The 13831-nt window shown below is 43.5% G+C and overlaps 1 protein-coding gene across 1 annotated transcript; it reads right to left on the bottom strand.

Moving 5' to 3' along the window:
• Positions 1 to 267: 267 nt before the first annotated feature.
• cdx1b (caudal type homeobox 1 b) lies at positions 268 to 10923 on the bottom strand (the record flags this gene model as incomplete). The annotated part of the gene is made up of 3 exons (XM_083926480.1): positions 268 to 495; positions 1408 to 1556; positions 10425 to 10923. The coding sequence occupies 3 exons, from the start codon at positions 10921 to 10923 to the stop codon at positions 268 to 270; spliced, it is 876 nt and encodes a 291-aa protein (XP_083782606.1).
• Between the last annotated feature and the right edge of the window lie 2908 nt (positions 10924 to 13831).

The following is a 13831-nucleotide window of genomic DNA, read 5'->3' on the forward strand; positions in this document are numbered from 1 at the left end:
GGACGTTTGGACGAACAGCAGTGATGGAAACTCGTCTCTCTCCGGACTCGTTGCACCGTAGAGTCTCGCAGTCAGATGTGAACCAAAACAGTCTGAAGTCCTGCTGCTGGTGACGCTGCCCGTCGACATTTCCTCAAACCGTTTGAGGCGTTTTGGCGTAAAGATGGCGGACGGAAACGTGGCAGGATGCGGTGCAAAAAGTTTCTTAGTTCGTTCGAGGGAGAACTTTTAGTCCAGATCTCCGAAATTAAAGCGTCCGATAAAACATCAGTACTCCTCTTTGATGTTCAAAGGCAGGGACGAAGGCGACACCATCCCGTTGTTGTTGTTTCCGCTGCTGCTCGTCACCATGGCGACGCTGTTACCGGCGTTTCCGTGGAGGCCGCCGCCGCCGTTTCCGATGGGCGGCGTGGTCGTGGAGGAGGCCGGCTGCTGGAGCTTCTTCTTGTTGATCTTGCGCTCCTTGGCGCGGCGGTTCTGGAACCAGATCTTCACCTGGAAGAAGAAGAAAATGTTGAGTCAGATGTTTTACGGTTCATCTCGTAGTTGAATCGGATGTTTTACGGTTCATCTCGTAGTTGAATCGGATGTTTTACGGTTCATCTCGTAGTTGAATCAGATGTTTTACGGTTCATCTCGTAGTTGAATCAAACGTTTTACGGTTCATCTCGTAGTTGAATCAAACGTTTTACGGTTCATCTCGTAGTTGAATCAGATGTTTTACGGTTCATCTCGTAGTTGAATCAGATGTTTTACGGTTCATCTCGTAGTTGAATCAGATGTTTTACGGTTCATCTCGTAGTTGAATCGGATCTTTTACGGTTCATCTCGTAGTTGAATCAAACGTTTTACGGTTCGTCTCGTAGTTGAATCAAACGTTTTACGGTTCATCTCGTAGTTGAATCAAACGTTTTACGGTTCATCTCGTAGTTGAATCAAACGTTTTACGGTTCATCTCGTAGTTGAATCAAACGTTTTACGGTTTGTCTCGTAGTTGAATCAGATGTTTTACGGTTCATCTCGTAGTTGAATCAAACGTTACTCAAACATCTACTTTTGCTTTTACTTTTAAGGTCAAAGTCTGAATTTAACCGTCTTGCGAGACTTTTACAAACGCTCCGTCTTTAATGAGATCGGCCGGCCGTAAAAAGGTCAAAGGTTGGTTTCAATAACAACCACAAACAGTTTCACGTCACTACACTGAATATTGAACCCACTAAAAGTGTATTTCAATAACAACATCTTGTATTTCTGGTTGTGTTGTGATTGCTGGATTAATACTGTTTATAACAACTGTAACAATTGCTGCTCATGGGGGAATTGTCGGGTCTGCTCCGTGTGTAAAGTGTCCTGACATAACTGTTGTTATTGTAAATAGCCTTGACGTGAGCGGAGTCGTCGGCGTACCTGTCTCTCTGAGAGGCCGAGTGTGGTGGCGAGCTCCGCCTTCCTCCTGATGGTGATGTACTTGCTGTAGTGAAACTCTTTCTCCAGCTCCAGGCGCTGGTGGTCGGTGTAAACCACCCGGTACTTGTCTTTAGTCCGCGTCTTCCCGTCTAAAAAACCCAGAAACAAAACCAGATCACGAACAAACGTTACAATTAAACCTGTAATTCTTTTATTGTTCACTGTGTTTACAGGAGCTTAAACTCTGATATACTAACGAACAACGTGTTATGTAATAAACAGCCTGAAGGCAATATCTAATACATTTGAACATTTTACATTTAATACCAAATTGCATGGGTTTGTACTTTCTTTAAATGGGATTGAAGCGTGAAAGTGTTTGAGTGTGACGGCAGAAACCCTGAGAGCTAAATTTCCATGGCAGCAGCCAATAGCCTTGGGCGTTGCTGGTTGCCAGGGTTGACTGTTGTTGGGTGCAGCTACTGTAGGCTGGTTGCCAGGGTTGTCTTTTGTTGGGTTTAGCTACTGTAGGCTGGTTGCCAGGGTTGCCTGTTGATGGGTGCAGCTACTGTAGGCTGGCACTGGGTGAAATGGAGTTAGCCAATCCTGCAGCTGCTTGGGAGCCTCAGTGAAGGGGGCGTTCTTTGTCCCAGCAGCTGAGTGAGCGGAGACGGGCAACAACCAGAGTCACTATAGGCCGAGCATTCACTCCATGGACTGAGAGAAAGGAGAGGAACGCCATTCAAACGCACGCCCACATGGCTACGCTGCTCCTTGATGCTAACATCACTTTCATCTGCACTTAGCTGGAACGGCTAACGCTAACGGCTAACGCTAACCGTCAGTCAAACTCCTCTAATCCTTGTTTTGATGCTGTGATTTTCTGGAGGAGACGGGTTCAAACAGACTCAAACAGACTCCGGTCTCCTGGAGCTGTGGATAAACTGACTGGTTATCACTTGACAGAACAACAGACTCGAGGTGAACGCCCGACCACAGTGACGGTGGTCGACCATCTGGACCCAAAACAAAATAACAAAATGAGCTCATGATACGCTAACTCTTTGCCTTGGAAGACAAACAGGAGCTACGTTTATCTGTTTGTTTGGTTTCAGAGAAGCTAAAAAAAAGAATTTTACAGAAAATCACAACAGCTGTTCGTATGTAAAGACTTGAGTGAAGCGTGTGGCGTGTTATAAAGTGAGGGCAGTGGAGCTCTGGACACAGCGACTCGTCCTCTCCATGAGTCCTGTATTCAAATCGACGACCTGCCTCACGTGGATTTGCATGACGTGAACAATATCTGCTCAGACTCTTCTATGGACTCTTGATCATGTGTTCCTGTTGAAACACTGTCACAGGACTCATCGCTAATGACCATTAAACTTTATTAATAACTCAAAGTCACAGCGCTGCAAGTTCGGTACAAAGTGGAACGTTTAAGAAAGATCAAGTGAAGACTTCAAATCATGGAGACATCAGGAACATTTCCATGTGAAAAAACAAAGACAAAAACGTCTATAATCTATAATCACACGTGAACATGCGCTCATGCTGCACATAATGACGTCACAGCTGTCACTCCTGCGCCCATGGATGGACTCAGGGGCTCTGACTCACAACATGTTGCTTAAAAAACACCAAGATCGCTAAAAGACGCTAAAGGACTACAGCGCAAAGCGGCTAAAGAGATGCTAACGGACTGAAAATACGTGCAAAACAACCACTGAATGAGCACAAGGAGGTGCAACAAACCTAAAACGACTGAAAGTAGATACAAGAGACACTGAATAACTACAAAAAGAAAGATCAAAGCTACTAGAGATACAAAGAGACTTAAAGTTACAACAAGCTTAGATACAAAACGACTAAAAAAGAAACAAAGTGACTGCAAGAAGATGCAAAATGGCCTCAGAGAGACACAGAGATACAAGAGACACAAAAGAAGTACACAAGGAAAGGAAAAGACCACAAGGAGATGCAAAGGTAATTCAAAGGGACCACAGGGAGGTTCAAAACGACTACAAAGAGACATGAAACAACTACAAAGAGACACAAAACAACTACAAAGAGACACAAAACAACCACAAAGAGACACAAAACAACCACAAAGAGACACAAAACAACCACAAAGAGACACAAAAAAAACACAAAGAGACACAAAACAACCACAAAGAGACATACAACAACTACAAAGAGACACAAAACAACCACAAAGAGACATAAAACAACCACAAAGAGACAAAACTACCACAAAGAGACACAAAACAACTACAAAGAGACACAAAACAACCACAAAGAGACACAAAACAACCACAAAGAGACGCAAAACAACTACAAAGAGACACAAAACAACCACAAAGAGACGCAAAACAACCACAAAGAGACGCAAAACAACTACAAAGAGACGCAAAACAACCACAAATCGGCGTAAAAAGGAGACAAAGAGCAGTAATACGTAAAAAGATACAAAAAGGCCAAAAAAAGATGTTAATTGACACAAAAAGACACAAACCCACAGAAAAAGAACCAAAGCAGAAACAAAATGAAACAAAATGGCTGAAGGCCGTTTGTGTTTGATGTTGAATCAGAGTGAGAGGCAGAGATTGTTGAAGCGTGACAGTGTTTGAGTGCGACGGCTCAGCCCTGAGAGCTAAATGTGCGTTAGCGTTAATTAAAGACACGCTGTGATTCACTATTAACGCTGAACACACAAATACCAGCGCCTCTTTAAACACTCAGCGTCAAACTCAAACATTTTAGTTTCAGGACGGACATCTGTCCCAGCGTCCGCCGTCCTTCTGCTCCATCTGTAACAGCGTCCGCCGTCCTTCTGCTCCATCGGTCTCAAAGTTAAAACCAACACTTTGGGTTCTGCCGCTGATAAAGAGACGAGACGCCCGACGCTAATGAAGGACGTAAATCAAACGTCTCTAAAGTCTGTCCCACTGGAGTCTGTTAATCACTCAGGGTCTTCAACAACAGCAAGGTCTTCAACAACAATAAAGAGACAAGACACGAGACGCTAATGAAGGCCGCTCTAAAGTCTGTCGCACTGGAGTCTGTTACCTTACTGAGGGTCTTCAACAACAGCAAGGTCTTCAACAACAACAACAGAGTCTTCAACAACAATAAAGAGACGAGACACAAGACGCTAATGAAGGCCGCTCTAAAGTCGCACTCTGCTGTTACTCGTTCAGGGTCTTCAACAACAGCAAGGTCTTCAACAACAATAAAAAGACGAGGCGCCCGACGCTAATGAAGGACGTAAATCAAACGTCTCTAAAGTCTGTCCCACTGTAGTCTGTTAATCACTCAGGGTTTCAACAACAGCAAGGTCTTCAACAACAGCAAGGTCTTCAACAGCAACAGGGTCTTCAACAACAGCAAGGTCTTCAACAGCAACAGGATCTTCAACAACAGCAAGGTCTTCAACAGCAACAGGATCTTCAACAACAGCAAGGTCTTCAACAACAACAACAACAACAGAGTCTTCAACAACAATAAAGAGATAAGACATGAGACGCTGATGAAGGCCGCTCTGAAGTCTGTCCCACTCTGCTGTTACTCACTCAGGGTTTCAACAACAGCAACGTCTTCAACAACAACAAGGTCTTCAACAACAGCAGGGCCTTCAACAACAACAAGGTCTTCAACAACAGCAGGGCCTTCAACAACAACAGCAGGTCCTTCAACAACAGCAGGGCCTTCAACAACAACAACAACAGGGCCTTCAACAACAGCAGGGCCTTCAACAACAACAGGGCCTTCAACAACAACAACAGGGCCTTCAACAGCAACAGGTCCTTCAACAACAACAGGTCCTTTAACAACAACAGGGTCTTCAACAACTACAACAACAGGGCCTTCAACAGCAACAGGTCCTTCAACAACAACAGGGCCTTCAACAGCAACAGGTCCTTCAACAACTACAACAACAGGGCCTTCAACAGCAACAGGGCCTTCAACAGCAACAGGGCCTTCAACAACAACAGGGCCTTCAACAACTACAACAACAGGGCCTTCAACAGCAACAGGTCCTTCAACAACAACAGGGCCTTCAACAGCAACAGGTCCTTCAACAACAACAGGTCATTTAACAACAACAGGGCCTTCAACAACAACAGGGCCTTCAACAACAACAACAACAACAGGGCCTTCAACAACAACAGGGCCTTCAACAGCAACAACAGAGTCTTCGACATCAGCAAGGTCTCAAAAAAGGCGACGGTTGAGTTTAGACGACAAAAGGAGACATCCGGCTGCTCTGAATAATCTTTATTTCCACCTTCACCTTTGTCACAATCACAGCGTGGAGAAAATGGCCGACTTTTGGACACAACCAGGACACAAACGCCGCTTGTTGGTACTGATGCTGGTTGCCATGGTGACGTCCTCCCTGGGTTTAAAGGGAACGCTCTATTGTTGTTGTTGTTTTCACGTTGTTTTGGGCGCCGTTGCTTCCTGGTTTCTTCTGTTTCTCTGGTCTAAAGCCGCTGCAGTGGAGTGGGGAGCACGCGCAGACGAGAAACCCGATGGTAACCCGGGTAAATCATTTCCATGATCAGGTTTTTAAAGCTCTGCTAGAGAACTCCTTCAGTCCCTGATTATTCCTGCACGTAAACATCTGACCCGGATTATTATCGGGTTTCTCGTCTGCGCGTGCTCCCCACTCCACTGCAGCGGCTTTAGACCCAGATACAGAAGAAACCAGGAAGCAACGGCGCCCAAAACACGGTGAAAACAACAACAACAACAAACCCAGGGAGGACGTCACCATGGCAACCAGCATCAGTACCAAGAAGAGCCGTTTGTGTCCTGGTTGGTTCCAAAAGTCGGCCATTTTCTCCACGCTGTGATTGTGACAAAGGTGAAGGTGGAAATACGAAACGACTAAAAACAGACGCAACACACCACAAATATTGAGTTTGGCTGCAACTGTGTCACGCTCGCCATCCACGGCCCGTTTGGGAGAGGTGGGCTTTAGTAAAGCACGTTTGCACGTGTACGAGCACGAGCGTGCGCACGTGTACGAGCACGAGGTCTACGGCGGCTCTGAGGTCATTTCCTGTGCGCCTGTTGGGACGTAGAAAAAAGAAGGAGGGACCATGCGCGGACATTTCAAACAATGGCGGTGAAAGGTTCACGTTGGTGTGATGCGGAGGTGGAGTGTTTACTGCAGATTTGGTCGATGAAGAGATTCAAAAACAGTCGACAAGACGCACAAAAACTCTGAGGTCTACGGAAAGATCTGGAAACAAAGCCACGCATCGCCATGACGTCATCAATGCGTGTGACGTGTTACGGCGTGATGACGTATAGGCAGCAAGAAGCATTCTCCGAGGCCCAGGTAGTGTGAGTACAAACGGGCCTGGAGGGGGGGACAAGGACCCTAAAGCACGGGGCACGGGACGGAGGCACAGTGGGAGGGCGCCCTTAGTGTCCGTTTGACAGAACGAGTGCAGTGGTTTTCGTGCAGGTCGCAGGTGAACCGTCGGCTCCTCTGCACTTCCTGTTTATTTCTGAACCCTAGAGAAGAAACTTCCTGTTCCCTCATTTTTGTTCACAAAATAAAGGTTTTAGTTGAAGTTCCTTTGTTATTATAAAATAACACAAACAGCTGATATTTGGTCAAATTATGAACAATAAAAAACAACAATTTTTCACAAAAGAATCATGAGTTATGTAGAATAAGTTTCTTAATATCACACTTTAATAAAGTTATTTTTATTAAAGGTTCATAAACATAAATTCTGACACTTTCACAAGTTTGGGAAAGAAAAAAGTGATTAAAAAAGTTTTAAATCAATAAATAAAAAGGTAAAAAAATTAAGATCAGATAAGATCAAAGGCTGAAGCACACACACACACACACACACACAGACACACACACACACAGACACACACACACACACACCCACACACACAGACACACACACACACACACACACACACACACACACACACACACACACACACACACACACACACACAACCACAGACAGACACACACACACACACACAACCACAGACAGACACACACACACACACTCACAGACACACACACCCACACACACACACACACACACACACACACACACACACAGACACACAGACACACACACACACAGACACACACACACACACACACACTCACAGACACACACGCCCACACACACACACACACACACACACACAGACTCACACACACACACACACACACACACACACACACACACACACACACACACACACACACACACACACACACACACACAGACACACAGACACACAGACACACACACACACACACACACACACAGACACACACACACACAGACACACACACACACACACACACACACACACACACACACACACACAGACACACAGACACACAGACACACACACACACACACACACACACACACAGACACACACACACACACACACACACACACACACACACACACACACACACACACACACAGACACACAGACACACAGACACACACACACACACACACACACAGACACACACACACACAGACACACACACACACACACACACACACACACACACACACACACACAGACACACAGACACACAGACACACACACACACACACACACACACACACAGACACACACACACACAGACACACACACACAAACACACACACACACACACACACACACACAGACACACAGACACACAGACACACACACACACACACACACACTCACAGACACACACACACACACACAGACTCACACACACACACACACACACACACACACACACACACACACACACACAGCGGAACAAAGAGACGCCTCTTCAGCGGCATCATTTCCATCACAATCGGCCTCACGGCGCCTCAGACGCGGCTTCACACGAGCGCGACCCGCCGGTCTGCGGCGCCTCTGCCTTTATACTCATATATAATAAATCATACATGATCATATATATGTAAATATAAATATATATATAAATGTATTTACTATAATTATATAAACACATACTCATATATATATGTAAATATATATATGTATATATAAATGTATTTACTATAATTATATAAACACATACTCATATATATATATATTTAAATATAAATATGTATATAAATGTATTTATTAATGATTATGGAGCGGCTGCAGGAGCTCTGTATGGCGTGACGTCACTAAAACATAAATAACTATAATAATATAAAATAAGGAAAATTCAAAACTGAATTTTAAAGTTTATTATGTGAAATAAATCTGAAAATGGAATTATTATAATAGAAACAACCGCTATCATTATAATTATTGTTATTATAATCATTATAATTATTATAAAAATGTTGTTGTTTGGGTTTTATAAGATGCATTTAATAAAATAAATAATGTATAAATAATAAATAGATTTAAAATATATATATATATATATATACATTATCAATAATAATACATTTATTAAATATTATACCTTGATTATATTTGTAAAATCGTATCTTTGATTTAAAGAACAAAACATTTTAACATTAAATAAACTTATTATTTACAATTTAATAAAGTAATGAATTAATATTTACACTGGAATACATTTATTATTATATTCTTATTATTATTATTATATTGTTTTTGATTATACTGAACTACATTTATTATATTATTATCATTGTTGTTATTGTGAGTACACTTAACTACGGTTGTTATTATTATATTATTATTGTTATTGATTATACTTTCATACGCTTATTAAAAAAACACTTTCATACATTTTAACAGTAAATTATAAATAAAATGATGAATATTTGTTATTCAGGTTTTTTCACTTATTTAAAGTTTGTTTTTCTGAAGTTTACAAAAGTTCCGTTTTCACTGGAAACACAAAATAAAAACCCTTTGAATTATTATTATTTTTATTATTATGTTTATTTATTTAAATCTATAAAACACTGATTATTAAACTGAAGCGTTTCATGAGAAAAACACAGAAATTATGTTTTAATGAAAATAAAATAAAAATAAAAAGTGAAACAAGAAAAATGAAAAATAAACTGTAAAATACTTTTAAACAGTTAAATCTGAACTTTTGTGTCAGAATATGAAATAAAATTCACATTAATCATCAGGGAGATTGTTTCGTTTATTTTAATATTAAACTTAGATTTTTTTAAAACAGCAAAAAATACAAAATATAATTATGGAAATATTTTTTATAATAAAATATATTCAATAATCTTCAACAACTGTGAAAATTTTGACTGAAATAATTTGTATTTTTACATCAAATCAGATCTAAAATGTTTATTATTATAATATTTTATATTTTAATTGACGAGAAACGGAACGAAATATTATTTTTATAATAAAATAATTTAATTGAAGCAACACGGCGATTATTTAGATCATTCAGAATATTATTTCCATTTTTATATATTATATAAAACATTATATATATATATATATAAAGTATAATAACATAATAAATAATAATAAAAGGGAAACGAAACGAAATATAAAAAAAGATTAAATAAGTTCATAAGGAACAAAACTATGATTCACATTATTATGAATATTATTTAGATTGTTTCTATCAAAGCAGATCTGCACATTATAATAATAATAATAATAATATTATATTTATATTAATAAAAGAGAAAGCATCGTTTAAAACATTGAGAATATTATTTAGATTTTGATAAATTATATTAACATAATAAATATTAATCAAAGGGAAACGAAACGATTAATAATTAAATATGATTAATTAAATAAGTCCATTAGTTACACAACTATAATTAACATTAATATGAATATTATTTAGATTTTGACATGGAATCAGATCTTTACGTTATAATAATGTTACAGTTTTATTATTATTGTTATTATTATTATTGTTTAAGTGGATCCTCTGCGTCATGAAGCAGACATTAAAACAATAATAATAATAATAATATTTATTAATAATAATAATAATATTTAATAATAATAATAATAACATAAAACCGTGTGTGAGGTCTTACTGGGGTTGGAGGGCGGTGCGGAGCTGCGGCGGATCCACTCGTACGGGTTCCTCCTCTGCGGGGACCCGGGGGACAGCGGCCCCGCGGACGCGTTCAGGGACGCGGGCAGCAGCGCCGGAGGCTGCCCGGGGAAGTCCGGGGGGCTGAAGCCCAGGGAGGGGCCCACCACCCCGGGCACGGTGGAGGAGGAGGCGGCGGCCGGAGCCCCCGCGGCGGCCGCCGCCGCTGCCGCGTAATGATGCGACGACCAGTCGTCCCGAGCGGGCGGAGGAGGCGCGTAGGCCGAGCTCCAGCCCGCGGGGCCGGCCTGCTGCGGGTCGGTGCTGATGTGCGGGTGGTGGTGGTGCGGGTGCGGGTGCGGGTGCGGGTAGCCGAAGTCTGAGTACTGCGGCGGGGCAGGGAAGTTCTGCGGGCTGAGCCCCGGGTGGTGGCGGGTCACCGGGTTCTGGTGCGGGTACATGGCGGGGTCCTTGTCCAGCTGCAGGTAACCCAGATACATGGCTCCAGGTGGTCCGGGGGGTCCGGGTGATCCAGGTGATCCGGGGGAAGGGTTCAGGTGATCCGGGTGATCCAGGTGATCCGGGGGAGGGGTCCAGGTGATCCGGGTGATCCGGGGGGAGGGGTCCAGGTGGTCCGGGTGGTCCAGGTGATCCAGGGGGCCCAGGTGGTCCAGGTAATCCGGGGGGTCCGGGTGATCCGGACTCTGTGACACCTGCAGGGAACTGAGCTCTACACCTCTTCCTCTGAGTCTCTCCATCAGCTGCTCACTTTATTACTCTTATCTGTGTGTGTGTGTGTGTGTGTGTGTGTGTGTGTGTGTGAGTGTGTGTGTCTGTGTGTGTGTGTGTGTGTGTGTGTGTGTGTGTGTGCGTGTGTGTGTGTGTAAGTGTGTGTGTGTGTGAGTGTGCGTGAGTGTGTGTGTATGAGCGTGTGTGTGTGAGTGTGTGTGTGTGAGTGAGTGAGTGAGTGTGTGTGTGTGTGTGTGTCTGTGTGTGTGTGTGTGTGTGTATCTGTGTGTGTGTGCGTGTGTCTGTGTGTGTGTGTGTGTCTGTGTGTGTGTGTGTGTGTGTGTGTGTGTGTGTGTGTGTGTGTGTGTGAGTGTGCGTGAGTGTGTGTATGAGCGTGTGTGTGTGTGTGTGTGAGTGTGTGTATCTGGTAGGTGCGTGCGTGTGTCTGTGTGTGTGTGTGTGTGTGTGTGAGTGTGCGTGTGTGAGCGTGTGTGTGTGTGTGAGCGTGTGTGTGTGAGTGTGTGTGTGTATCTGTGTGAGTGTGTGTGTGCGTGTGTGTGTGTGTGAGAGTGTGTGTGTGTGTGTGAGTGTGCGTGTGTGCGTGTGTGTGTGTGTGATAGTGTGTGTGTGTGTCTCATTTGCATGACAGTCCATTGCTGCATTTCAAAGGACAAGAGACAAAGTTACAAATGACACTAAAAAGGACAAACACCGTGTGTGTGTGTGTGTGTGTGTGTGTGTGTGTGTGTGTGTGTGTGTGTGTGTGTGTGTGTGTGTGTGTGTGTGTGTGTGTGTGTGTTCTTTACGGGTTCTCTGGGTCCAGATGGATGTAAACGGGTTCTCTGGGTCCAGATGAATGTAAACGGGTTCTGTGGGTCCAGATGGATGTAAACAGGTTCTGGGTCCAGATGGATGTAAACAGGTTCTGGGTCCAGATGGATGTAAACGGGTTCTCTGGGTCCAGATGGATGTAAACGGGTTCTCTGGGTCCAGATGGATGTAAACAGGTTCTCTGGGTCCAGATGGATGTAAACAGGTTCTGGGTCCAGATGGATGTAAACAGGTTCTCTGGGTCCAGATGAAAGTAAACAGGTTCTGGGTCCAGATGGATGTAAACGGGTTCTCTGGGTCCAGATGGATGTAAACAGGTTCTCTGGGTCCAGATGGATGTAAACAGGTTCTGGGTCCAGATGGATGTAAACAGGTTCTCTGGGTCCAGATGGATGTAAACAGGTTCTGGGTCCAGATGGATGTAAACAGGTTCTCTGGGCCCAGATGGATGTAAACGGGTTCTCTGGGTCCAGATGGATGTAAACAGGTTCTCTGGGTCCAGATGGATGTAAACGGGTTCTCTGGGTCCAGATGAATGTAAACGGGTTCTCTGGGTCCAGATGAATATAAACAGGTTCTCTGGGTCCAGATGGATGTAAACGGGTTCTCTGGGTCCAGATGGATGTAAACGGGTTCTCTGGGTCCAGATGTGTGAATGTAAACAGGTTCTCTGGGTCCAGATGGATGTAAACGGGTTCTCTGGGTCCAGATGGATGTAAACAGGTTCTCTGGGTCCAGATGAATGTAAACGGGTTCTCTGGGTCCAGATGGATGTAAACAGGTTCTCTGGGTCCAGATGGATGTAAACAGGTTCTGTGGGTCCAGATGGATGTAAACAGGTTCTCTGGGTCCAGATGAATGTAAACAGGTTCTGTGGGTCCAGATGGATGTAAACGGGTTCTGTGGGTCCAGATGAATGTAAACGGGTTCTCTGGGTCCAGATGGATGTAAACAGGTTCTCTGGGTCCAGATGGATGTAAACAGGTTCTGTGGGTCCAGATGGATGTAAACAGGTTCTCTGGGTCCAGATGAATGTAAACAGGTTCTGTGGGTCCAGATGGATGTAAACAGGTTCTCTGGGTCCAGATGAATATAAACAGGTTCTGTGGGTCCAGATGGATGTAAACAGGTTCTCTGGGTCCAGATGAATGTAAACAGGTTCTGTGGGTCCAGATGGATGTAAACGGGTTCTCTGGGTCCAGATGGATGTAAACAGGTTCTGGGTCCAGATGGATGTAAACAGGTTCTGGGTCCAGATGGATGTAAACAGGTTCTTGGTCCAGATGGATGTAAACAGGTTCTCTGGGTCCAGATGAATATAAACAGGTTCTGGGTCCAGATGGATGTAAACAGGTTCTGGGTCCAGATGGATGTAAACAGTTTCTCTGGGTCCAGATGGATGTAAACAGGTTCTGGGTCCAGATGGATGTAAACAGGTTCTCTGGGTCCAGATGGATGCAAACAGGTTCTGGGTCCAGATGAAAGTAAACAGGTTCTGGGTCCAGATGGATGTAAACAGGTTCTCTGGGTCCAGATGGATGTAAACAGGTTCTGGGTCCAGATGGATGTAAACAGGTTCTGGGTCCAGATGAAAGTAAACAGGTTCTGGGTCCAGATGAAAGTAAACAGGTTCTGGGTCCAGATGGATGTAAACAGGTTCTCTGGGTCCAGATGGATGTAAACAGGTTCTGGGTCCAGATGGATGTAAACAGGTTCTGGGTCCAGATGGATGTAAACAGGTTCTCTGGGTCCAGATGGATGTAAACAGGTTCTGGGTCCAGATGGATGTAAACAGGTTCTCTGGGTCCAGATGGATGTAAACAGGTTCCGGGTCCAGATGGATGTAAA

Source organism: Echiichthys vipera (genome assembly GCF_963691815.1).
Source record: "Echiichthys vipera genome assembly, chromosome: 14".
Classification (NCBI taxonomy): Eukaryota; Metazoa; Chordata; class Actinopteri; order Perciformes; family Trachinidae; genus Echiichthys; species Echiichthys vipera.